This window comes from Mixophyes fleayi, chromosome 8 (genome assembly GCF_038048845.1).
Source record: "Mixophyes fleayi isolate aMixFle1 chromosome 8, aMixFle1.hap1, whole genome shotgun sequence".
Classification (NCBI taxonomy): Eukaryota; Metazoa; Chordata; class Amphibia; order Anura; family Limnodynastidae; genus Mixophyes; species Mixophyes fleayi.
The window spans coordinates 127,056,882-127,084,143 of NC_134409.1; the positions used below are offsets into that span (position 1 = coordinate 127,056,882).

At 39.8% G+C, this 27,262-nt stretch overlaps 1 protein-coding gene across 14 annotated transcripts in view; it reads right to left on the bottom strand.

Annotated features, from left to right (window-relative positions):
* Window positions 1–27,262, bottom strand: part of FOXP1 (forkhead box P1) — a 508,980-nt gene that overhangs the window by 47,027 nt on the left and 434,691 nt on the right. For 11 of the 14 annotated variants that reach the window (XM_075183442.1, XM_075183445.1, XM_075183440.1 and 8 more), the window contains 3 exons: window positions 19,319–19,523; window positions 3,878–4,000; window positions 2,101–2,205 (listed from right to left, as the gene is read on the bottom strand). In XM_075183442.1, coding sequence (XP_075039543.1) covers window positions 2,101–2,205; window positions 3,878–4,000; window positions 19,319–19,523 — 433 coding nt within the window. The remainder of the gene's footprint in view (window positions 1–2,100; window positions 2,206–3,877; window positions 4,001–19,318; window positions 19,524–27,262) is intronic. The other 3 variants (XM_075183447.1, XM_075183449.1, XM_075183450.1) reach the window with 1 other exon arrangement.

Sequence of the window (27,262 nt, forward strand, 5' to 3'; positions counted from 1 at the left end):
GAAGGAGAACGTTGCAAGACTCCCAGCACTTATCTCTCTGGGAATGACACAGACATGAACTGTCAGTGCTGGACAAGACAAGGCCAACATTCCTTTTTACATTCTTGGGAGCACTAGAGGGCAGTGTGGTATTTAGGCCAGAGTGACCTGTGTCTCCGACTAGATATTGAGTTGCATTCAGCAGACCAAAAAACTCTTGAAATGACTAAACTAGTATCTTTGTGTAGTCATCAAAAAACTTAGATGCCTCTAATAAAGAGATGGGTATATCTCTCTCTCTAGGTATAACAAGAATGTAGGAGCACACTTTAGACACTAATGACATACCAATCACAGTAAGAAACATTTGTGTACTAGACTCTGCAATACTGCCGTGTAATGCTGTAACTGCATCCAGAGGTGTAACTATCGCCGGAGCAGCCAATGACCTGGTTATACTGGCCCATCCACTCCGGCTCTCCTCTTCTAAGCATACTGATAGGCTGTTTTCTCCCACAAAATGTCTGGTTCCACCGTGCACAGGCGAAGGGTACACTTGAAAAGTAATTTTAATTTCCGCTGCAGTACATTTCTGACATGCAAATGACTATACTGTGTATGAAACAAACAATGTGCTTATTTCCGAGCTACTTGAGCGTGTACTAGCGTATACCTGGTTCCCTTTAACATGCACTTTGTTTTTCCAAAACCACAAACATCGATCTTGGAATTTCATGTGGAAGTGCTTAAGGGGTTGAAAGTTAACACCTTTGTGAGCTGTACAGCCTCACAGTTACTGCTAAACAAAAGCCTCTTTGTAGGAAACGTTTTGAAATGTTTTCTTAACATGTTCCAAGTAGTTTTAGGCAAGCAACTAAAGTAAGCAAGATGTTACCATGATAAAAACACTTGTGAAAACATTAGAGGGCTCTTACTAGTACCCTATGCATAAGCTACACTTTCATTTAAAAAAAAAAATATATGAAAAGGAAAGTTATTAAAACTATTTTTTTTTTCTTATTGAAGCGACTGATCAATTTGCATCTCTTTGCAAAAAAGAAAAGCAGAGGGTGGGGGGGGGGGGGGGGGGTTCAGTTAATCCCAAACTAGGTGAAAACCATCTGTACGCTTAAGTTTTCATAATTAGCACTTCCTCATTCTTTAGAAAACAAACCTACACCCAGAAAATAAACATTTCAAATGTGCAGAATTCAACATCAAACAACATGGTATTTGGTTGCAGTTAACTCTCTAGTCTCTTTTAAACGTTTGGCTCAGGGTTTTGCAAATGGTGAGCTCATTTCAAAACCGAATAGAATGCAACACTGAACAAAAAACAAAACAATTTAAATAAATTTTGTTGACGATTCATTCTTCAATATTTGAGGTGCACACTTTCTTCGACCTCCATTGTGATCTAATGGGTTAAGTTGGCCACACGCTGGACGACCCTACCGCAAGCTATATTTGACAATATCAGTGTTCAGATCGGCCATCATTGGACATCTCGGCCAATTATCCGGCCACATAAACTGTTGTGACATCAGGGTATTAGCCGTGTACCCTCTGCACTATTGTAGTGTCTGAGGCCTATATTACAACTAGCTCACACCAACCAAGGGGCAAATGTATCAAGCTGAGAGTTTTCTGGCAGGTTTGAAAAACCAATCAGATTCTAGCTATCATTTCTTTAGAACATTCTACAAAATGAAAGCTAGAATCTGATTGGTTGCTATAGGCAACATCTCCACTTTTCAAAACCGCCGGAAATCTCTCAGCTTGATACATTTACCCCCAAGTCACCACCCACCACACTGTCTGAGCACATATACCATTTTGCAGACTCTTGAAATAAAGTTACACTGGTGCATCAAAAGCTGAGTAATTTCCATACAGACAGAACATATCTAAGGGGTTTTCTAAAAGTTATATGGGTCAAATGAGGGATAAAACCAACATCACCGTAAAAGATACGATCAAAAAAAAAAAAAAAAAAAAAAAAAGGTGTTAGTTGTTCATTTTATTTGTAACTCATAAGAGTGTTAGAGTTTGCTAGCGTTCACTATTCAAGTGCTCAGTGTCCAAAACGTCAGATGAAAAGGGACGTCAAACATGACTTACTTTAAAAATAATGGAAAATCTTCACACACAGCTTCACAGCCCGGCCACTTGCACACGCCGTGTCCATATAAGGGGTGATTCTGCATGTAGTCCTCATGGGATACACTAAAGGGGGAAAAAAATGAGATACACAAGTTCACTGATGGATGATCAACAAGTTGAGTTCAAATATGAACAAACAAACACATGCAAAATTCCCCTAGCAGCCTAGGAGATGGAACAAAGCTATTATAAATAACTCCTTTTGCATATAAAGTCACATTTATGAAACTGCTGTGTATGCAAAATCAAGTGCCAACCTGTGCTCACTTCAGCAAACCATACATTAAAGCATAAGTAGACAACTTAAGTTTTAACTCCTTTTTTTTCTCCCTTAAAGTGAAGACTTCCCTTAGCTCACTCGGGTCTCCCTGGAAATCTGAAATTTCGGATGTCTTTTACTAGAATTTACATTTGTGATGAATCTTCTGAATTAACATAAAGGGAAGAGCTTCCTATAGCTAACACACTGTATTTGACACTTAATACACAGCATTTATAGACTAAACATATTTCATTTTTACACTAGTGTCTTGCTTATTGGTGATGTAGTCCGAACCACAGGATCTGTTTCCAATTTTTGGCAGCACCAAACAGAACAGAGACGGCTGCTCAGGGATCAGGCCTAGTGATATGGGAGTATATTAGCATGATCGGCAAATGATAAGCACACACTGGTAGACTGAGGTCATCTGCTGACCAAATTTACAGGGCACGCCAAAAATGATCCAAGTCAGCCTCCGTTTCCTTGTAATCTTGCCCTTATTTTGGGGTCAACCATGACAATTGGATGGTTTTGCCAGAGCGTTCTTTCCCCCAGTGTGTGGCTAGGGTTACCCACAATGCATTGGGGTTAAAGAGTTTCAGAATTGCAAATGTAACTGACAGACTTTCTACAAATTAGAGTGACACATTATGACACCTGAATTCTGTAATAAAAATATTTCCACCTACGTAGGGTGGGACAGTACATGGTTGATTTATGTCCAAGAATGTCTATGGACTGTGCATATCATTAGTTAGTGAGCTGAACCTCTGAATACAGGAATAACCTGTATAAAAGTATATCATCTACACAATATAAAGGAAGCCATTTTTGGCGGCTGAACCAATATTTGTGAGGATGGAGCCAATCAATTCTAGGAATTAGTGGCATCACTGAGGCATACGACTTACTAGCATAGAGCCATGGATCACAGCTAGTTATTCTGCTGTGTTAGAGGTTTAACCAACGATTAAAGTCAATACAGTGACACATGTAGACTACATGGTGGTAATTGCAAGTCATATAAATACAAATAAAACGTTTATACATTGCTGAACTGTCAATCATTCCGCTCCGAGTCCCAGGAGTACGTTCATTTAAAAATATGTATTGTATCTGTTACTTAATTAAACATCACACTCTATCAAAAGTTATGTTATTAAGTGGCTAGATAACTATATGAAACTGAAACAATTGTTCTGATGCAAACGTTGTACGGTAGTTTATAAATGAGTGGAAGAATATTCTGTGCCTTATGTATAGCGCAGCGTTGCACAATCCGGGAACTTTATTCAGACACGGTATTATCTACTAGTCTTTATTTATATAGCACCAACATATTCTGCAGCGCTGTACAACCAGAGAATCTTATTCAGGCACGTCAGTCCCCGCCCCAGTGGAGCTCTAACAATCAAATGTCCCTACCACAAATCACATACCAGGGCCAATTTAGTCACAAGTCAATTAACCTACCAGTATGTCTTTGGACCGTGGGAGGAAACCGGAGCACTCGGAGGAAATCCACGCGAACAGCGGTCGGAATTGAACCCAAGGCCCCAGCTCTGCGAGGAAGTCCCACTGTCCCACCATGCCCTACTATGGGTACACAAACACACACAGCGGCCAATTTTAGTGAGGAGCCAATTCACCTACTGCTCATTAGTGGGTTATTGTTTGCAGTACTGAGAAAAGGGACAAGTCATTGGGACTGAAGCCGTCCACACACATAGTGATTTCCGTGGCCAATACGGACCTTGAGTAAACCCATCTAAACACAAAAGAGAGCATACAAACTCGCAGAGAGCACCCAGAGTCAGAATTGAACCCACGACCCCAGGGGTTTAAGGCACCAATGCTAACCACTGGGCCGCCCCCACATACGCTTATGAATGAAGTTCACAAGGACACAACAGCCACATAAGACACCTGGGTCCATTTTCACACATGCTTGTTTTAATATTTTGGTATTGGGATGAATGATTCCTATTCTATGAGAATCCTCTGCTTCGGTTCTGCTCTTTGCTGAACAAATTAAGTCGAAGCCGGTGTGCCGGCTACCATGTCAATGACATCTTTATCTGGACTGCATATGTAAGATAGAAAGTATAACTCTGTTTCTTCAAATCTATAGAATCAGATGCTTCACAAAACAAAATACAGTATCATCATCATCGTCATTTATTTATATAGCGCCAACATATTCCGTAGCGCCTTCAGTACAGTATACTCCGTGCTGAGGCAAAGGGGATTAAATTGCAAAAACCTAAACATTAACTGGATTACTTGCCCTAGACTATATGGATTGAAATACATTGTTGACTGATTGCTATGGGTTACTGCACGCACGCACTGTTAGTAAATAAGCGGAAGGGTGTCTTGGCACTCATGCCAAACAGGAGAATGACAGAAATAAATGTATGCACGAAATCTGACTCTGCGGCCAAGGCAACGGCTTCCTCTGCCCAACACTGGTACAGGGCACCGGGCATAGAGCACCCATCCCAACAGATCATCACACAGTTCACTAGAGAGTTTGCTCATTTACAGGAAGGGGATAATCCTCCATAAAACCTTCCAATCAATACATAGTGATTTAGCTGCACTGATCCAAGTCATAAGATGCTTTGATGCCAAACACGTGCTTTCCAGATACACAGAACTGCACCAACTGATGAGCCATATTTAGACAGGACGGGAGTAATCTCCTTTAGGTTTCGCAGAAACCTCTTCTTTTTTTTTTTTTTTCCAAGTCATTATTTCTGGAAGGATTTCGGTACATGAGATGTCTGGGCATTATAGCTGACGCTCTGGGTGCCAGATAGAAAACCCGTTTAGCATATGAAGCAATGAAAAAAAAACAAAACAAAGCAAAACCTTCTAAACGGAGTTCATTTATTAATAAAGCCTCTGTGAGTTAAATCTTCCTATTGGGCCGCGCTGGGCTCTCTGATCTGCACAGCCAGACATTGACTCACAAATATGAGGCTATATTCAACATGTGTCAAATCGTTCAGGGTCTAGAAATTACACAGTTCAGGAGACCTCGCTATTCCTGGGCGAGGGGGGGAGGTTATTGTGTTTTAAAGAGACACTGTGATTTATTTTATCTTGTGTGATTTTAAATATAGGAGGGCAAAAATACAATAAGGTTATGTTTTTATCTCTCTGCATTATTGGATTAGAATTACTGTGTGCTCAGATCCTCGGTGTCCGTACAAGAGTTTTGTACAGACGGAGGTTACACTTGGTGATCTTACTGTCATCTAATTAGTGACAACACAGCTACTTACTGCTTTCAGTACTGTGAAGAGGGACAAGTCATTGAGATGGAAGTTGCACTATGTGATTTTGATGGCCAATTTCCCCCTTTTATTCCAGAACTGATCTGGATTTGTGTGGATTCAAGAGAAAGAAGCATACAAGATCCTTTCTTTTTGACCAGGCAAAGCTGTATTTCCTGTCTTCCCCATGACCACGCTGGCCTTTACGAGCAATCGTCTGTGTCAAAAAATCTTGGATCCTTAGGGATCCACCTGTTCAGCCAACCAGACGATTCTGGACAACACAATCGCAGCGTGGGCAGCTTGAAGGGGCAAATCTACACAGACGACCACAATTTCCGCACACAGAATCACAAACTCTAGCAACAAACTAACCAACGTTAAATCTATGTTCAAACAAATGATCTAGAATTTTAATGACTGTGTCCCTTTAAACGCTGTCCATTAATGTAATAAACAATCCAAGGTCAGCTTACTGTCCCTGTACACTGGTTAACAGATTTTATTTTTCTTCTTTACCCTGGCTAATGATTAACCCCACCGTAGAAATCCTATAGGAGCCGTTTTGTTCCAATGTTCTGCTTTAATTGAGTAAACAGAGACACGAGTCTTTGCCACGGTGAGTTTCCTGAAAGAGATGTTACAGAACGGAACGTCTAAGAACCTGCTGGGCTACTCAACTGTTACGAGCCTTTAAAAAAAATAAAAAAGAAAGAAACACGAAGAAAAGAACTAAAATGTATTTGTCATTTTCCTCCAAGCGCACTGTAATTTAAACATGGGAACTCACACGGAGCAAACGGCTGGAGTGTAGGCTACTGAGAGTTAACATCTTTTTCAGTACAGTGACCACAGGACCCAGAGGCAAAGCTATTTACAGCAGTTCTGCTATGAATGGGACAGATTGCCATATGGATGCAGACACTAAACAAGCTGCACGACTCGTGGCGACAAGAGCCTAGGGGACTGGCCTATATTAATGCCACCTGTGATGTGGAAATTGTGTCCCTGTCTCTGAATTACATTTTAAGAGCCCATCACAACGTTAGTTTTGAGTAGCCGCACAAAAGGCAAATTACAGTTCGGAGAATTCACGTTCTAGTGAGCGAAAAATGAAAAAAAAAAAAAAAAATACAACAAGTTGTAACGCGTCAATGACAGAATTAGGGAATTGCAGCAATACAGGATCAAATTGACTGGGATGGTAGTGAGCTAGAGTAGAAGCAGTCACTTATACGTATATAAAAGGAAACTGGTGAACAAAGATTAAGCTGGTGATATATGTGGTGATATCGCCAGTACTATCGGCCAATTGGCCAAATATCACCTCACTTGGTCTGAAAATAATCCAATTGAGATCAATCAGATCATTAGCGGGCATGTTGCCTTATGACCGCTAATGACCTGTGTCATATTCTGAATGCACTGACAGGACCCCGTGTGTCCTGGGTGATGGCCAAATAAGATAATAAGAGCCGGATCTCATCCAATTTGGCTATTACCCATGTGGCCAAACTGATATGTGATTCTGGCACTCAAGCCAGGCGACAGGAGCGCCCCCGTGTGGCCAGCATTAAACTCACTTAACCTTGCAGAATCTGCTGACTACACGTTTTCCAATCACACTTTAAATTGCTGTAAAGTGTATGCGCAGCCTACACCCATCTACTGGGCTGAACCAACATTCATAATACTGCAGCCTGACAATTTATTAGGAGCCAGTGACGTCACCAAGACACAAATGTTGGCTAAACCTCTATTCCTGAGAATGCCCTAAGCACTACCATTTGCTTCAGTCTGTATGTGCCATTCAACGCAACTAATTCTATTTTTATTGTTTGTTTATATCGCACCAATCACATTTTGCAGTGTTGTACAGAGTAATCATTCACATCAGTCTCTGTCCTACTGGAACAGCTTACAATCTAAATTCACACACACAGATTAGGGTCCAACTTTGCAATCAGCCAATTTACCTACCAGCATGTTTTTTGGACAGTGGGAGGAAATCTAAGCACCCAGAAGAAACCCACGCAGACATGGGGAGAGCATACAAACTTCACACAGAAAATTCCCTGGTCGGTATCCAGGGGTAGGCTGGACTGGGGGGCAGGGGGATATCTGCACCCCGGGTCAGTCCCATAGTGGGCTACCTTAGACTGTGTCACTGAACCACCTGTATTATCTTTCCTTTAAAATGTTCCTAAATAGGCTGCTGACTCGAGTTTTGCCCCCGAGCTAAAATTAGCCAGCCCTCCACTTTCGGAATCTAACGCATGACCCAAGCGATGAGCGCAAGCAATGTTGACCACCATGCTGCCCCGGACGTTATTGTGCAGGGTTAAGGAATACACTGGAAACATTAAAATAAATAAAACATGATGATATAAAGGGATAATGCACCCCCACTGTAAATCATAAAGGCTAATAGTCACTGAGATTGTGACTGTATAAATATATAAGGCAGAGTGCATTTATACAACTCATGGAACTGAGGTTTTATATTGTGTATAGTGATATTCGCCTCTAACTTTGTCTTTATCTGATCAAATTCTCTTAGGTTTTCCATGGTTCCAGTTTTCCCCCTAAATTCCTCTACATATCCAGTTTTTGTCCCAAGATTCTTCTTAATGATAAAATGTCCAATAAAGTGAAATGTTTGATCATTTTAACAATTTCTTCCCCTCGAGGTTACAGCTGGGAGTCTAATAAACAGACCTCTAGCAAAAGTGTTTACTGGGCAAAATAAAAGGGCTTACAGGAAAATGAAATCACCCGGCTAAATATCCCTTTAAATTCCTGACAGTGTACACAGAATATCCTCCATATGTTTATGTAAACACTGCAAGATAAGCAGGACATGGATTTTATTGGCATTATGTATAGGCTCTCCGAAGTACAAAGGTTACGCGGCTTATTTTTCTGTTTGTAAGGTGTGGCTCCAGTTAATTTGTTCTGTGCTATAAAGCAGATGTCATACAAACCGCTCAATTTTTATTGAGCACCAAGAACAAACAGTTAACTGGTAGCACATGACCTTTCTTCTTCACAAAATTCGCTATTGGAAAATAACTTCAAGAATTGAAATAAAATAGATGTATGGATGACTATATTAGTCTACGTAGGAGGTATAGTTATGAACAATGAGGCTTTCGCTATGAATACTGAAACGGAGAACAAGTCATGTGTGTAATCTTTAAATTCTGTTTACCGTGCAGTGACAGACAGCGGGTCAAATGTTCACAGACCAGCCAGTGTATGGAAAGCGGAGAGGCATTCATCTATCAAGATTAATAGATTTGATGACATTTTTTTTTAATGCTATACAGTAAGATAAAGTTGCCTAACCGTAGCAATTAGCTGCCCATTACTATTCAAGGGCTTCTCCTGCCCAAATATTATTTTATTGTTGTATATCAGTGGGGGGGAAATAATAATATGCATTCAAATATATTAATCTTGATCATCTTCACTTGTATTGTTAAAAAATGCATACAAAGAGGCAATATGTCTTTAATGATATCAATAATGAACAAATGAACCAAATATGTTATTCATGATGAAGCTTTGAGGCAGTTAGAGGAGAAATACCCTCCCCCGCACCTCTTTTCTTTCAATCAGTTGGGCAGAAACAGGACCTACCCACCAGCAGAAACTGATGCCATAGCTTGTCCAATCAGCTGTCAGTGGTCAATGAGCTGCCTGTACAACATAGGCAGGCCATGGAAGACAAACTGGTCCCATCGGATAAAGTGTAACAGGATGTAAGTAACATTCTGTAATAATGTATAATAGAATAAAGCATTTTATACCTCAGTGATGTGTCTAGTTATACAGGAATAGACTGAGTATTGGTTCAGCTCACAAACTGGCCATTTCCAGCGTATGTAGACGATAGGTCCACATTAAACAAGCACTAACATTAGAACCGCGTGCCTCGCACATCAGAATCCCCTCCTGTCACTCACCCTCTAACATCTCTTCAAAACAGACGTTCCAACGTTTCCATGTAATATCCTATTAATAGACTGTGCTGAATGTCTAAATAAAGCGGTAACAGTGTTCAAACCCTCTCCCTAACATTGGGCTTTGCAGCAAATTTGAAATGGTTTAACAGAAAAAAAAAAATGTATTTAGCCTAGAGGCAGAATAGTGCTAGGGGATCATAGGAACACTCTTCCACTCGCATTATCCCGCTCTGTAGTGCTAGTAAATGCAGAATACATTGAGTGGATGTGTGTACTATCAGCACAACAAACATTATTAAATTGCCCGAGAGGGGACGAGAGAGCGAGAGAGAGAGAGAGAAAAAATATTCAAAGCATGTTAAACATGTTGAGCGCTGAATTCTAATGATGCCAAGTGGCTGTGATGGGAAAGGGAAGGGATACTAACAAGCCTTGATTGGAGCGGAGGCACCCGGACCACAAATCACACAGCAGCGTTCATCCTGCGCTGGATCTTGATAAATATCTGCTAGCTGAGCAAGGGGGAAGTTCGTTCTCTACTGGAAATCGCTTCCAAACTGTGTGTTTGGTTTCCCCCTCCTCTGCACTCAGGGGTTTACTCGCAGTGATTTAATTATAAATTTTCCTTGTGTAAGACAAATTAAAGAGAGGAGAAAGAGTGTCATGCCAAATCAGATTATTTATCTCCTTAACTGATTGCTGTGCTCCGAACCCCAGAGACGCTGCTAATGTGCTTCTCCGTTTAAAACGGGAGGTGTGGGTTGTGTTATTATTTTATTTATCAAAAGGGGGGTTGGGGGCACCGGGTGTTACAGTAGACACAGTGGAAGCAGCCGTTTTGTGGGCTGAAGCACTAATCTACCTATCCATCCACTAGTTCACAAATTAGCTGCCTCCGCCGAACATACATACCTGCCAACATTTCAAGTTCATTATCTGGGACGTTACCACACCTTCTCCGAAAAGGGGTGTGGTCACATCAAGCAGGGGGCGTTGCCTCATCATGCTGAGGTGTGTATCCGATCGCCCAGGGGCTCGCCAATCACTTATGAAGAGCTAGGCCGCCCCAAACATCCTAACCTAAATGTACCTTTACAGTTTCGTGCACCTGCTCTCCAATATGAGTGGGATACAACTCCCAACAGTCCTGGCAGTCGGGACAAGAGTCTGCTGGTGGGACAGTCTGCATAAATCGTGACAGTTGGGAGATGCGTAGAGGTGACACTTTAAACCAGCGGTGGGCAACAGACGGCCCGCCAGCCGAGCCTTCACCTGCGGCCCCGCCAGCTGTCTGTTCTCGATCTTACAAGAACGGGGACAGCCGACTTCCACACAGTGCAATGAGGTCACACTGCATATCTAGAGGAGGAGGAGGGAGCGCACTGTGCTCTCTCTCCTCTCTCTGTCCGGCCGCACATGGGCGCTCCAATTCTTTCACGTTGCCCCTCACTGCTTTCAACACCGCCATATCTTAGACTTACTGGTAAATCTGAGCAGACAGTGACTTATTCAACATCCTGGTTATCAAGTGGTAACTTTGATGCAAAAAATCTCCGGAATGCAACATCGCTTTAAAGAAAAGCATCTTGGAGGGAGCTGGGAACTCAGAGTTGTGTTAAGACATATATATAATGTTTTACTTTATATATCGCAGTGCAGTAAGAGTGTCGCTGTGTCAATTGTCCAAAAGGGCGCAGCTCAATTGTGCTCTGTAATTATGGGGATGTTGTAAACCTAACTTATATGTAGTACATAAATTGCCATTATTGCTATGTCTGTGAATGGTAAACCCGTGGCACTAGGCAATTATGTTTTTTGCTGCCCAAATTATGCAGTATTGGAAATTGTGTTAACACTTAAAGGAGATGTCCGCTCATTATTTAGGCAGCACGGTGGCTCAGTGGTTAGCACTTCTGCCTCACAGCGCTGGGGTCATGAGTTCAATTCCCGACCATGACCTTATCTGTGAGGAGTTTGTATGTTCTCCCCGTGTTTGCGTGGGTTTCCTCCGGGTGCTCCAGTTTCCTCCCACACTCCAAAAACATACTGGTAGGTTAATTGGCTGCTAACAAATTGACCCTAGTCTGTTTGTAGTGTGTGTGTGTGTGTGTTAGGGAATTTAGACTGTAAGCTCCAATGGGGCAGGGACTGATGTGAGTGAGTTCTCTGTACAGCGCTGCGGAATTAGTGGCGCTATATAAATAAATGGTGATTATTGTTTTTCAACTTTCCCCATGGGTTCTCTGTAGGGATTTAACTGTTTAAAAAAGAGCTGCCAACATTGGTGGACTGTCCAGCATATTGTAATGAAGAGAGTAGAGAAGAGTCTGTGAGAGCGAAGATTACTTTTCAAATGGAAATCTTATATTTCACCTGAAATTTTAACTCACAAGTAGATAGGTTATAAACAACTGCAAAAAAATGTTACGCTCAATACTTTGCTATTTATGAATTGGGGTGGAGGTATATTAAAAAAAAAAAAATAGGGCAGAACGACATTTTAAAAGGACAGTTAATCAATTGTCAAATAATACAACAGAACAGGGATTATAATCCATGTCTAGATAATTTTACTATATTACCCTTGTCACATACCCCCCAATTTAATAAAATATTGAAGATTTCCGCCATCTTGTTTAGTAATTGGGCAGTGAACCAATATTATGACCCAATAACTAGCAAATGACTTCTTCCTTTAAATCAGGATGCAAATTAAGCACAATTTTACAAGTGTTTTTATCCAGCAAATTCATTTCAAGCTAAAAAAAAAAACTTCTATAATCTTTTATGTTAAATTCTAGCCACATCCAAAGTCTGCTCACTCTATTTTGTAATGAAAAGCCAAAGACTGCACACAGAAGCAGAAATTAGTGTTTTGTGCAATTTTGATTTACGCAGTAATTAATTCTTCATTGACATTCTTAAGTAAAAGCATTACCTTCGCTGAAACAAAAAAGATAAAAAAAAAAAAAAAAAAAGATGCCTTTTTTGGGGAATAATAACAGTTATTTTTGGCGGTGTGAATTTATTGCAGATGGCTAGCAACTCTTTTGTCTTGTGACCTTAGTTTCCAGCTGGTGAGACAATGCGGAATCTGAAAGATGAAATTCAATAACTCCACTGTTCTCACACCCAAGTGCACAATGATACTAGATTGTTCCACTAACTGTACAAAATACCGTCTTGCTCGCTTAAATGGGAATTGCATGTATTTTCTGGTTTGTGTGTGTTAAATAGAAACCGAGGCAGGTACCCAGCAGATTGCTTGCTATGGTTGCTTAAAGCAAGTCAATGTGCATCCTTCTGTATAATATATTGCTCACTTACGGGTAAAGATGCACCGTAATTCAATCATCTCCGCAAATGGATGGCATGTACCTTACAACATGATCAGCAGGAAAGCCAATGACTGTAATTGTTGCAACTTAACCCCTCAGATACTCGAGCAATCGGTCAATCAATTTGTGTATGCCGAGGACACAATGATTTCTCTTCTGTGCAGAAAGCAAAACAGGATTTATTTATTTTTTACTGAAATAGGCAGGGCGATTATTGTTCATTGAGCTCCAATCTGCAAACTGCAAAAATATTATTAAACCAATTCCCAAAATGTTTATGAGAGGTGTGTTCCTTAGTTCACAGGTTTTTTTTATGCGATGCAAGGGTTCCAAATCAAACAAACGGTGTTCCATTATAAAATAAAAGAATAACTTTATGATGAAAATCTGTTGCAATTATAGGTAGGCAAATAAAATGGTTTGCGAGCAATGACACGCAAAGTCGTTCGGTTACACGAGTGGGCGAGAACAAAAGGCACAAACAGGCATGGCAGAGTAAAAACACTAAACAAAACAAAAAAAAAAGTTTTTTAATGTAGTCTGTTTTTCCAAACCATTGTGGCATTATCATCACAAAACCATGTCCCTGTTCTAATCTTCAATTGAGCCTAAAGCTGGGTACACGCTACATGGTTTTCGTCCAATAATCGGCTCAATCAGCCGACATACGACCGCTCGTTCAAAAGTCGGGTCAGTGTGTGCAGTGACACGATGGTCGAAAGTCTGCCCAAATGGACGATTGTCGCCTCATTTGGTTGGTCGTACCGTTTAATATTTTCGTTCCAATCCCGTTTCCGCTGTGTAGTGTGTATAAACTTCCGACCGATTCACAACAGTGGGTACGAAATTACAGTCATTGCTCACGACAACATGGCTGTAAAAAGTCGCTAACGGGACAGCTGCTCTTCCCTTTATCGTCCTAAACAAGGCTAGTGTGTATGCAGTCCATGGACCGAGTGATCGGACCATCGATCGCATGTAAAATCGATCAGCATAAAAAGTTGTTGGAAAATTCTGTAGTGTGTACCCAGCTTAAGCACTTATACAGTATTATGAAAGCAGGGTTCCCTATTAGATAGCTTCAATTCTAGCAAGTTCCTGAAATGCAAACACATCTCTTATCAATCATACCAGCAGCTCTTTCCGATAGCACCTTATTTCTTTAATGTCATTTCTTTTTAAGTTGTGTCCAAAGGTCTAGATGGAGCTGTCTGTTTTGAAGGATTAAGCTCATCAATTAACGCCTATTGGACAGATTGTGGTCACTGATTTTTCAATGAACTAAATGGGTTGTTAGTATAGACTAAAATCTCCATTTGTGCAGAATCGTTTGTGATCTGCATCCTGGAAAGGGGGCACCAGTTATCCCTCTTTGTCATGGAGAAAAGTTGGAAACATTATTGTAGCATTCACCCGGCCACAACGTTTATCTGTTGCTTGTACAATATGGAAACTGGGCAGTTTGTCAAATATTGTTGTCTGTTATCAAGAGAAAGGTGTAAAAGGAAACAAGAAATGCTGTTGTTTTTGTACTGTGTGTACACTGGGTGTGTTCAAATGAACTTTCCCAGCAAAGCGCTGATTGATCACTCAAAAAAACAATCAAAAGATTTGCAGCAGATCTCTAGACCTGCCTGTTTTTCCTCTCTTTGGGTGGGAATTCAGATAACGGTGTTTACAGAAGTGATAGAGGAAATCTATGAAGTGAGAAGGTACAGAGATGGCGAAATAAGGAGGAACAATGTTATTATAATTACTATTATTACAGCACAGGCAATCATAAGGGTCTTGGAAAAACGGGAGCAACATGTCCACAGTGGGCACCGAGATCCACTATTCCATGTCGGAGGCGCACTATTTTATTCAACCGTGCAAATGGTTACTGTAACATTAGTCCCATTAAAGACAACTTAATTTTAATGGCTTGATATACGTGACTGGGGGAAGGTAAAGAGGATAGGCCAATTGTTTGTAAAGCTGGTCATAAACACTCAAATATTGGCACCGAACGTGGCCACAAGTTTGTAGAAGAAGCTCAAGAATTATCCAATCAAAACTGTCTGTATCATTTTTGGGCATGATCATAAACCTGCTGTTTAATCATTTCTCTTATCCCGAGCTCTGAACGATCATCCAATTTGGCCAGCTATGTGTGAGGCCAAACTATAAGTGTTTCTGCTGCTCGGTACTCAAGCCAAGCACCAGGTTCGGCCCATGTAAGACAGGTTCGGCCCATGTAAGACTGGTTGTGTCGGACTAAAGTTAGCTTATCTCCTGTACCTCTATCGACCGCAAACATAAACCAACTGCACCAGGTACAAAAAGAAAGACTGAAACTGCCCATACATAGGGAGAATCATCCAGTGTGAGTGTTGATACATGTGTGGCCAGGCTGGATGGATCATACCAGAACTGGATGTACGACGGGGTCCAGTTAGTGCAGTCCGATGATGGCCAAACACACTAAACATCTTGTACTCATCAACCGGTTGGATTTTCCACCAGTCCCAACAGACAATTGATCGCTAGATATTATTGGGGGCTGCTGGTTGTTTCCACCCTAAACGACTAAACGAACCATGCCAATTCTTGTGTGTATGACTTAATTGGTGGATACTTAATGATTCAAACCCCAGCAACATGCAAGACGGAGTTAACTGGTTGAAGTTGGGAAACCATATTGAAGGCAATCCTGCCAAACGTGAAAATGTAGTCACAAAAGCGTATTTAATAAACTGTAAACAAATACACAGTGACCAAAGACGACCAAGTTATTAAGTAAGTCTGTGTGCAGATACAAATTAAATCATCGTAAAAGACCCTAAAAAAAAAAAAAGTTTACAAAAAACATCTGGAAAAAGATTTATAGTTTAATAACTAATATCTGTCTGACTCATGTACACATATAACAGCACATCTCATGTGAAAGACAAATTCCCCTAACAAATGCCTAACTGTTGTTGCTTTTATTTTGAGTGTATATATAATTATAGATATAGATATATATAGATATATACACACACACACTCTAAATATATGTATAAAATGAAACTAGCTTAGCGAATACATAGAGACTTGGTGAAGTGCGGCAGAAACAGAGATGTCAACTGAGCAGGTTGCTAATGAAAGTCTCTTTTATACACCGGCCGTTCTGCCTTGTTAACTGGGCTTTGACGAAGTCAAAACGTCTCCAGTGCACTTGCCTGATCCATCTGTCTGTTCATATGTATTAAATTAACATGCCACTCCCAGATGTAGATGCATACCAGCCGCTTTGTGCACAAATATTACAATGTAAAATACAGCTACACAGAGCCTGTCAGCACAAATGGTAGAGTTTGAGTCAAGGAGGAAATCACAGGCAAAAAGCATTCAGTGGGCTTCCTGCAAAACAGGCACATTTGTTCTGTGCTTAAAGTGCAAATAAAAACAAATAAATAAAAAACATGAAGAAAAAGAACACACAATGGTGTAGTATGAAAGCACCCCACATCCAGCAAGTCATACGCCAGACCGTTGCAACCACACCCCAAATCTGCATTGGCCACACCCACTAACCATAGGCCACAACCCACTTTTGCCTTAGATAAAAAATAGGGACTTTTAAAGGGTTTGCTTGTTCAATGGCTATCAATGACAGGGGCACAAACTGAAGCGATGCTCCACTGCAATGTCATGACCATACACGCCAACTTACTACTCCACTGGATGGCAAGTCAAGCGTCAAGTACACGGTGGGCATGGCATTGCAATGCTTTGGGCCCACCCCTGCTGCATTTGCGTCATTGTCCCACAGGGGGCGGGCCAAAATTATGCAATACTTGAAGTCAACAAGGCTGCCGTCCTGCCCACTCTCCAGGGATCTGGGAAAAAGGCCTGATCTCCCGGGGGTCCGGGAGAACTACACGGAATTCGGGAGTCTCCCGACACTACCCTAGAGGGCAGAAATACTTCCCCAGTAAAGAGTTTTCCATACAGTACAAAAACAGGGACAAGCTGTTATATGAAGGTTGGGTTTGTGTATCCTGACATTACAGACTTGGACTATGTGCACAACACAGGCACCAGATGGACTGTCACTTAGAGACTTGCACACTTTACTGTAAATCCTACATGCCTAAAAATATATCCTATGGCTGTGACCTCTGTGCTGGGGAAATGAAATAATTGCTGCTATTGTGTGACTGATTTAAACAGAAGCCAGGTGCTACTCATTTGCACACGCAGGCGGCCAACAATTCTTTCTGTAACGCTGCCCTGAAATCTGCAGTATGAAAATTATGGATTTATTAAGTGCAGAAAAAGAACCTGACCTTAAAATTAACGTTTTCTACAGGATTATTTAAACCTGCGAAGGGATGTGAAAATGTGTCACTGACTAGTTCAATGGTACAATGCATCTTAATGTACGACGTGAAATAATATGTCCAAGAGATTATGGCAAAGCACTATTATAACTTGGGAAAAGACTGGAACAGTAACACCTCTTTATACCTGGTCCCTGAAAGACCAAACAATAATTAGTATATAATATACAACTGGAGTGTGTGTGTAAATTAACATATGTATAAACCAAGACTAGTCAAATTCCAATAGCCAGGAAGTCAATGTGCTTGAAAAATATGACTGTTGCACAATTACCTGGCTTCTTAAAGCATCCTACTGGCTCCTAGATTTTACTGACTGACTACAAGATTGTATATTATTATTATGTCTACCTCGGAGAGTTCTGATGCCATTGCTTATAATCGGTCATCACTTCATTCGAAAACATGTACTTTATAAGAAATAACGCGCCCTTACTGTAAATGATTATGGATTATGAAGTCATCTTGAATTTTGGAGACCTGTCTATAAACATGTTCATACTCCTTTATCATTTACATTACTCTAAATACTGTACAATGCACTAGTGACATTAACATCTATATAAACTCATGTTATAGAGTCATTTCTTACTGCCAATTAGCAATGTCATCACTATAGTATCTATTAGGAAACTGTGGACTAACACAACCTTAAAATAGATCATAAAGACATTAAAGCATACATAGAAACGCGCAACGCTACCAGTAATGTATGTAGGATACTGGACCACTTAGTCTCCCCCGATTGCTTATTAATGGTTTATTCTCTGGACAAACCTGCGTTTATTTAAATAAAGTTGCGTTTTGACCACTACATCTCTTAGACAATAGTGCAAAGCATCTATTACTCTTTCAGTAAAACAATCATTTTTTTTTACTTTAATTCTGAGTTTCCAGGCACTCGGTTCAGACTGTGTCCCACCTTGTTCTACAATTTTACATTTTTTTGTTCCTGGAAAATGATGGGTTCAATTTCTTTCTTCGGTTGAGTCTTATGAGTCACTTTTGTAAGCTTTGTGCTTAAATCTCTGCACCAGTCCTGGGAGATCTGAGCCATGCGTACAGCACCTGACCTCGCAGGGTCCTAGAACTCCGTGGTGGCTGCCACCATCAATATAATTATACAGTATAGAAATACAGAACAGACAGACAGATCGAGGCCTTAAAGAGAATTATATCTGTCCGTCTATAACATCTATGTCTTGTCTTCACTGCTCTAATTCACAAAGCCACAAGGAAGACTAATTGATCTCACTACAGTTTGGGAGCCCTACTTCTATTTGAACCAGGTTGAAATGGGGATGTTACACTAATTTGAAGGGCTATAAGTTAATTGTAGCACCACGTAGTGAAAGTCGGGAGCCGATGAAGTAAATGTTTAAAAAACAGATCAATTCTAAAGCATGTTATGTGAGCTCAACCTACAGCACTTATCATAACAGAGGGTTCAAGTTCTGTGATGTATGTGTATTGCTACAAACGTGGTAACACAAAGACATTGAAGGACCTGATTTTTGGCAGCCATAAGGTATAGTTTACTGATTTAATGGCACGGTTTTGGTATTAATGAGGGGGTGGGGGTGTATTTTATTTTCTCTGAGCAGGGATTTCAAGAAAAGCAACAAATCTACAGTAGCTTCCTGGTGTAGGACCTACGGCAAAGCTATAATAGATATTACTATGGCATAAGCAACTATTCTCAGCTACTAAAGTATACCCGTATTCAGACTCAAATGCAACGAGGTGACTAATTTCACTCTGAAAACAATAACAGTCTAAGAAGAGAAGCGACCACATGTTGGACTCCGACTCTACCGAATCAAGAAACTGCTACTTGACGCTCCGAAGGTCTTTGCCAGATTTAACCAATCTTTGGCACCTCATAGCAGAGGCTGCACTGACCGACATATCACAAGAAGACTACACACAATGTGCCCACAGACCCCTCGCCGTCACCTACCTCTCTCTTTTCGGGGTGAGGACTGAAGCCTGCCCGTTCGTAGACGCATGATGGTTGAGGAGCAAGGAGGTCTTGGGGGCTGCCACGGAAGAGACACACGTCGTGGACAGGTCCAAAGTGCTGTGGTTGTTACATCCGACATCGTCCGCGGCGTGGGAGCCTGTCACGTCTTTCCATAGCTGCTGGAGCTCTGTTGGAATCATGCCTGAAACAAACAAATTGGATAATTAAATCAATTAACAGCTAATTCAGCCCTCCTCAAACAGTAATTAAATCAAAGAGTCAGTAAACAAAGCCTAAACCATTTTCCCCTACAAAGGATAATGAAATGCAACAATTCATTCTTTCCTGCTATGGTATTTGCTTAACTAAAAGCAGATTATTAATCTTAAAGGGGAGGAAAAAAAACTAGCAGCGAGGACCCTGTTGTCGCGAAGCAGAGAATTCTCATCAACATACAAATTATCTGTGTTTTAATGAAATTGTTCCCAGGAGTTACACAACACAAGTATCATGGTTTGGAGTATGTAATCAAAAGCTATGCAGACAACAGTCAGCTCGTACATTAAATCACATATCTGTCATTACATCTTTAATGGACTAGCCCTTAACCTTTATGGAATACAAGGACAGCTGCCTTATTTATTTATTTATTCCTTTTTTTTTTTTTTACATATTTGATACTACTGGGGAGCTGCAAACAAGGGATGTGCGTAGGGACAGTTCCATTTCAGTTGACCCCCTCAGCAGAATATCAGATTTTTTTTTAAATGAAAAATCCTGCTGACTAAAACACAAAAACAGGGACAGCCACAAATAAATTAACTGCTTTCTGTATGGAAATAATTGCAAATACACAAAACAAAGACCACTGTTTCTCAGTAAGGAGAGAGCCCGAGTCTCCAAATCAGAAAGCATGCCACCTGTTTCGCTGAGGCTTTGTGGAACTACAAGTCTCAGAATGCTCTGGACAGCCACAGGTTGACCAACTCAGCACCAAAATGACAATCCTTCTATTTAGAGAGGGAGGGGGAAAATGTTCTATTACCTGTCAAAAGACTATGGGGTAACTGCGCGTTTGAAAAAGTGGAGATGTTGCCTATAGCAGCCAATCAGATTCTAGTTATTTATTTAGCACATTCTACAAAATGACAGCTAGAATCTGATTGGTTGCTACAGGAAACATCTCCACTTTTTCAAACCCATAAATCTAGCCCTAAATTATGCAACGCTACAAATGTTTTGAAAAATATCTAGCAGAGAAATGTTTTAATTGACTAGATTTTTCTTATTCCCCAAAAGCAATGCAATAACATGTACTTTCCATCTATATTTTGATTAATGTTTCCCTTTAAACTACGCAATCAAACATCCATGTTATAGTAACTCCTTAAAGAGGGAGTTCAGGGTTTTTTATTGGTAATGTCCCTTATTCAGTTGAGCATACAATCTAAATGGGACACAGGGAGTCAATGTGACCGGCGGGTTTTCTGAAATACTTCAATGTCACTGCAGTAAGTACCACTTAACCACTGAGCGTCCATCAGATAGGTCACCAATGAACAATATAAACAGGAAATTTCCTATTTTTGAATCCTATGCGGTATATTATGGGGAGACGTCATGTAAATATAGTTATAGACTATACAAATAGTCCCATACATATATCTCCACAAACTCCAAGTCATTTCATTTAACATAAGTCAGGGTGACTTACACAATGGAGGTCGCCATTTTATTGGACAACTTTAAGGCAAATGTGACCTTGACCCTCAGTGACCTCACTAGAAGCTAATAGGCTGTATTATTCCTATTTTGTATTTGTGTATAAGTTTACTGCTTGTGTGTGCATTTTTGCCTGAACCCAATTCCTTTCCATCAAAAAAAAGATTGGTTAACAGCAGAATGTTTTGACAGCATACCCTCTAATGCAACACATATTTTTTTTAGTTTTTTTTTTTGTACTTCTGTGTTTTAAATTAAGACAAATCGCTTTGTTATGAAATACATTTTTTTTATTAATCATACGCAGACATAAATTATGAATTCATATTGTCGCCTTGAAATGCTTTTCACTTTTTAACAGTCAAATTGATTACACTATGATTATTTCATTAACACACCTATCTCTCTCATTAATTTTGGTTTCTAGTACTGCTCACTTAATTGATGGATGTGTCTGCTGAAAAAATACATAACTTTCTCTAAAATTCACCCCGTTATTACTGTCAGCGCTCAGATCAATGCTAATGAACCAGCCTGGGAAGACAGAAATGTGAAACAAGCCTTGCTGAGGGGATGGGGGAGGTATTTTTCCCTTTGTGGCGCACAGACCTGGACAGTGGCGGGAGACACTGCGAGCAGGAGACACTGCGAGCAATCGCTGTACTTAGGGAGTTGTCTCATTTATTATGTATTGTGATTATTGCTGTATCAACCTGGAAACGTTACTATTGGACGAGTAACAGGATTTATTTAAAAAATATGCATTGTTTTTTTAACTTCATCTTACACTACATCGGTGATAGGCAACATCATACCCTTCAGGGGCCACATGGAGGGCCCTCTAACATTCAAATGGGCCGCACTTTACTCTTAATCTCAGCAGTAAATTAAAACAATACATTTAATCAAAGAAAGAGACACCTATCTGTAGTAACCTATCAGCAGAAGGAGCTGAGGGCCACAGGTGAATGCTTGGAGGGCCACATACGGCCCCAGGGCCTCAGCTGCCCATCAATGCACTATATGGAAGTACGTTATTGTCAATGAGAATCCCAGTTTATAAAGATATATTTCTTTATTTTCATTACTGACAGACAGCACAGTTCATTAAGCCGAGTGTCATTATCTGAATCTTATTATTTTGTATGTAAATAACTGCACAGTATAACGTATCTTCAATTACAGTCAGCATAGCCAACAGTATATTTGTTAATGCACAGTACCATGTCCCTAGTTCTGTATGCAATTCTCACTAGATAAGAAATTCTCAGTATCATATTCTCTATGTATGGACAACCGCACACAGTACTAGTTCTCTTATTCTGTGTATGTGATGTAAATCTTAGAACGTGCGCTCACACTTTACAAACGAAGAATTCATTTCAACAGGAAGAAAATATAATTACTTCCAGGGGTTGTAACATGCTATAGATGGCATACGTGTATATATTTAAATGGTTCATGATAAATGCATGGACAAACAGGAAAACGGTGTGGCTTTTTATCAATAAATTGTTATAGCTGTTTGACTATATTTCAGTTCTGGCTATGATTGGATTATCTTGCATACTAAAATAGGAATTAAAAATTGTACGCAAGGACGGTGTTAAATTATGAGAATTTCAGTGAATGAATTGAGAGACAGACTTGTATAAGTTCAATGACTTAAAACTGATCCATCGAGAGACACAGGGCAGAGGTCAAGCTTAATTCAGCGATATCCTTCCAATACTTCCCACCTTTCGGTGTGGAAAATGTTAAGATTTCTTGTAAATTAAGTGCGACTTACTAGAAGCAGGGTAACCCTTTAGACGTTTCATTAGAAGGTGATGGCCTAATTCTCGGCCCAACTCCACTTATGTTCAACTGTTATGAAAAAAATTTAGTGTGAAGCCAGGTGTCAGTTTCAGGCAAAAGCAACTTAAAAATGTATAATGGTAAGTTTCTTTGTTCTGCGTTTACAGGGACGCAAGTAGGCCTTACAATAGTGGTCCATGGTTCGTCCCTTAGTACGTTACCATAGGGATCGATCGGAACTGAAGCCGACGAGGTAGATAGGCTTTCGCCATTCCATCCCAATCTGTACTAAGAACCTCACATTAATTTCGGATATGGCACTATAAAGCAATGTTGCATAGTTTATTATACATATGCATAATTTCTTATCACAATTAACTATTACCTGGGCATTTTATCACCTGGTATAATAAAAAGGAAAAGTGCACATAAAAAAAGAGCGGCTTTCACGTAATACCATTTAATTTATGTTATTGAGAGTACTGAAGCGAAAATGTGCTCTGTTATAATGGAATAAAAAATAAGTAACAAACGGCAGTGGTTTTTTTTTCTAGGAAGACAGTGCAAGTGACTGTATCTATATAGTCCCTTTCTTAAACATCATCCAAACTGAGAGCACATACTAAAGACAAAAAGGAAGAGATTAATATATAGAACTTTGGTACCTTGATAGATATATACAATGATAATTTATATTAATTAAATCAATGTAAAGCAAACACAAAAGAAAGATGGTTATGGGGGGGGGATGACTTCACCCATCAAATGACAAATAATTGTATGTTCCAAATACCAGCACTTAATTGCTCTGTTCATATGACTACAAGATATACCTTTAATTGTGCAAAGGAACTGCTGAAGCTTTTATTAGCAAATGCTAAATATATACGTTGCAAGAATTTAAATCATGGCTCTTTCAAGTTGCTACATTAAAAATAAAGAAGGCAGCTGAGGTTTTATTGATTCGAAACACAGCGTAAGAAAAAATAAAAAATAAAAAAACACTGGGGTTTTAAATTTAAATTATTTTTTTTTTTCCCATTTAGAATACAATGGATAGATAATCATCTCAACGTGATCAGCCAAACATCTTCACTTCTCTAAACTGTTAAAGATTTTAATTATACTGGCTTCGTAGAGCAGTGGTCTAATGAGGCAATACACTCTAGAGAATGTAAGTGGCTAAGAACTGTGAAATGAGGCTGATAGAATTTTTTTTTTTTTTTATTCACCGTGGATATTTTGCATATCAAAGAGGAGTAAATTATTGCACGACAGACCAATAACCTTCTCCGCCTTTGGGAGAGCTACGTTAACAAAAACATTAGGTCTTCCCAAACGCCACTTTACTGAAACAAAAAAAAAAAAAAAAAAATCCGACAAAAATGAAAAAAATAAATAAATAAATATTCATTTAGTCTTGGCAATTAATAAATATTTTAAGAAAGAGAGAGAGAGAGAGAGCAACATTTATACATTATTTGATAGAATAAATATGGTATTTAATATTTGGAAACAGAGCCAATTCCGACCCCCGCCCCCCCTCTCCCAGCTCCCCACACATTTAAAAAAAATGCCAATTACACTTTTGATAGATTTGGTAGCAAATCAGTATTTAGCTATTAGACATATTCAATTATCACATGTCCTTTAAAATTAAACCCAGGAGACAAATTAAACAAAGAAAGAAAGAGAAAAAAAAAAAAAAGGTTGGCGTACAACCCCGTGTCCCGTTTTTTTTTTGTTGAGTGTAGGCTATTATTTTCCAGCACCTTGCAAAGTGACAGTGTAGGATATATTTTTAGCAAGCGTACTTGACAGCACAGTCTACACACCAACAATTACCTCAGAACGGAGCTGACCCTTACTCCCCTGATTCTGCATTAAAACAATGGCACATCAAATTGTCCTCTGATGCTAATACGTCGGAAGCCTCTGCGTGTTTGTATGAAAACGCGTCAAGCAAAGCGAGCCTATTTTTTTTTTTTTTTTTGCACTGGTATTTAAGGAAATGCATCTATTAATTAGGAGAGCACTCCTTTGCAATATGAAATTGTAATATACCTTCCGTGCTAGTAATGCCTCTCAAGTGTTTCAGACACAAAGCCCCTAAAATTCATCGGCTAATTAATTAATTCGCAAATTAATGTGCAGGCTGTAAATTCAGCCACTCGCAAGATCATAGCCCCCCCTCCCCCCCCCCCCCCCTCAATCCCGCGGGAGCTGATGTCAAGGAGGATTCTGGAGCTTCCGGGTTGTAATTTTAGAGAAAGCATAAAAAAAAAAAAAAAAAAAAATAGAGGATTATTGGTTCAGGTAACAGAGACTGTAACTCCCTAAAGCAGTACAACTCTTTGCCCGTCTGCTAAAATTGGATCTGAGCATTGTCACAGACCAGGAGCGATCAGACAAGAATTCCAATGTAAAGTAGAACAAAAATGCAGAAATTGGATACGACATTCACATACTGCGCATATCCATAACGATACCTCGCAAAATAATAAAACGGACAACACAACAGGAAAAGTGACAGCATCGCTGCACTTGATGGATCTGTAAAAAAAAAAAACCTGTTAATCACCGCAGAGAATTTGCAAGGAGTTTAGAGTTCTCGGTTACCTTCAGCGCTGATACATGACGCTTAACGGCGGACATTTTTCTGACATTTTATTAAATATTAGTCACCGGTTTCTCTTCGGCGGTGTCTTCTCAGGACAGTTCAGTTCTCTTCATTATCAAGGAAAATGCAGTCTTTGGTTTAAAAAATGTATGTTATGGGGACAGGTGACAGATTACTCCTTACAGAACTCAATTTTCACAAACCTAAGTCTCGCAGTCTGGTAGACAAACATAGTCAACCTCTCTTTGTCCTTGTGTATATTCATACCCAGGTGGCCACGTTCAAACAGGCAGAAAGCTGATTTAATGCTCATGATGTTATGAATCTCAAATAAATATCCCTGGCCATAGATCGTCTATATCTAAGATCACTGACCCTAATTTGCAAAGGAGCTAACCATCAAATTGCGTTAATGTCTCATAGATAGATGGCAAGAAAACCCACAAACATCTCATCTTTTAAGCAACTGCTCAAACTACACTAAATATACATTCATTATAAATAATTCTCGTCCGTCTTTATTACAGTTTATGCTAGGACATATACTGTATAAAATAATTGACCAATATGCAAGAAAACTACTGTGTGTGGTTTTAAATATACAGAGATACTCATTTGATTTAAACAGCTACATCACTAACATAATTTAGGGAAAAATAATAAATGTAAGTACAAACTTTAGGACACTAGGGGATATATATGATTATGTTGCACGTGCATAATTCCTTACTTTACAGAGCAATTGTTCTTACATGTTCATTAATCTATAGATGCATTAAAGGAGAAAGCTAATCAATAAGTGTATTTGCAGCCACATTACCTACCGCAGTGACATACTGCTTATTACCTTTCAGCTGTAATTTGTAAGACATTGCAGAAGCCAAACTCTCTCTATCCTTACAACAGACCACTAACCAGGATCTCAGCAACCGAGCAACAAACTCGTCATCTATACAATTGCTCCACTTCGCCCAGAAAACTTAAAGTCCTGTACTGATGGCACTTTCATACAGATGGGGGCTGGTGATGTTTAGTCTAGAGGGAGGGGGCTAATCTATAAGTGGTCTTTGGCAGCAGCCTTGATGCTTTAACTTTATTGGGCTCTGGTGGGAAATATCAGCGCTTAGTGAGCCTGTAGACATGTTATTGCCCAGGACAAACATGGCTGTATGCATTCCCTGCCCTAGGGATTGTGGGTAACTAAACAGTATGGCTGCTGATATAGGACCGTGAAAGCCAGGGAACCACCACTAAAGCTGAAAATGCACAGACAGATAAATTATTTTAGCCTGCTGGACAAAACTAGACTTCTGTCCTATTATAAAGATGCCCACACAGGACGCGGACAGCTGCTAGCCGCATGGGCCGAACCATTGTGTGACATTAGGTCCAAATAGTGCAAGGCCCAAATAGAATGGATTAGCATTTTCCAACCTTCCCAGTTTGGATGAATACAATGTTAATCAAGATTAAAGGTCAAACACATAGTGATTGGGCAGCTTCAGTACTATATGAAGTGGATATCAGATTACCACTCAAAGTCAGTAGGACCGACCCAGGGGGCAACTTACCCTCAATACATAAAGTGCACGAACAACAAGTATAAATTAGAGGATATGAAATAGTGGCTTAATATGAAAAAAAAATAGAGATATATATAGTTTCAAGCAATATTTTAGTGTACCAATTATTGACAATATAATTTGCCTGACCATAACCATAAACATTTCTTTTATTAAACATTAAAGAGCATATTCAAACATGTAAATCTCAACAGTTCCATACTATGACAAGAGAGAAGA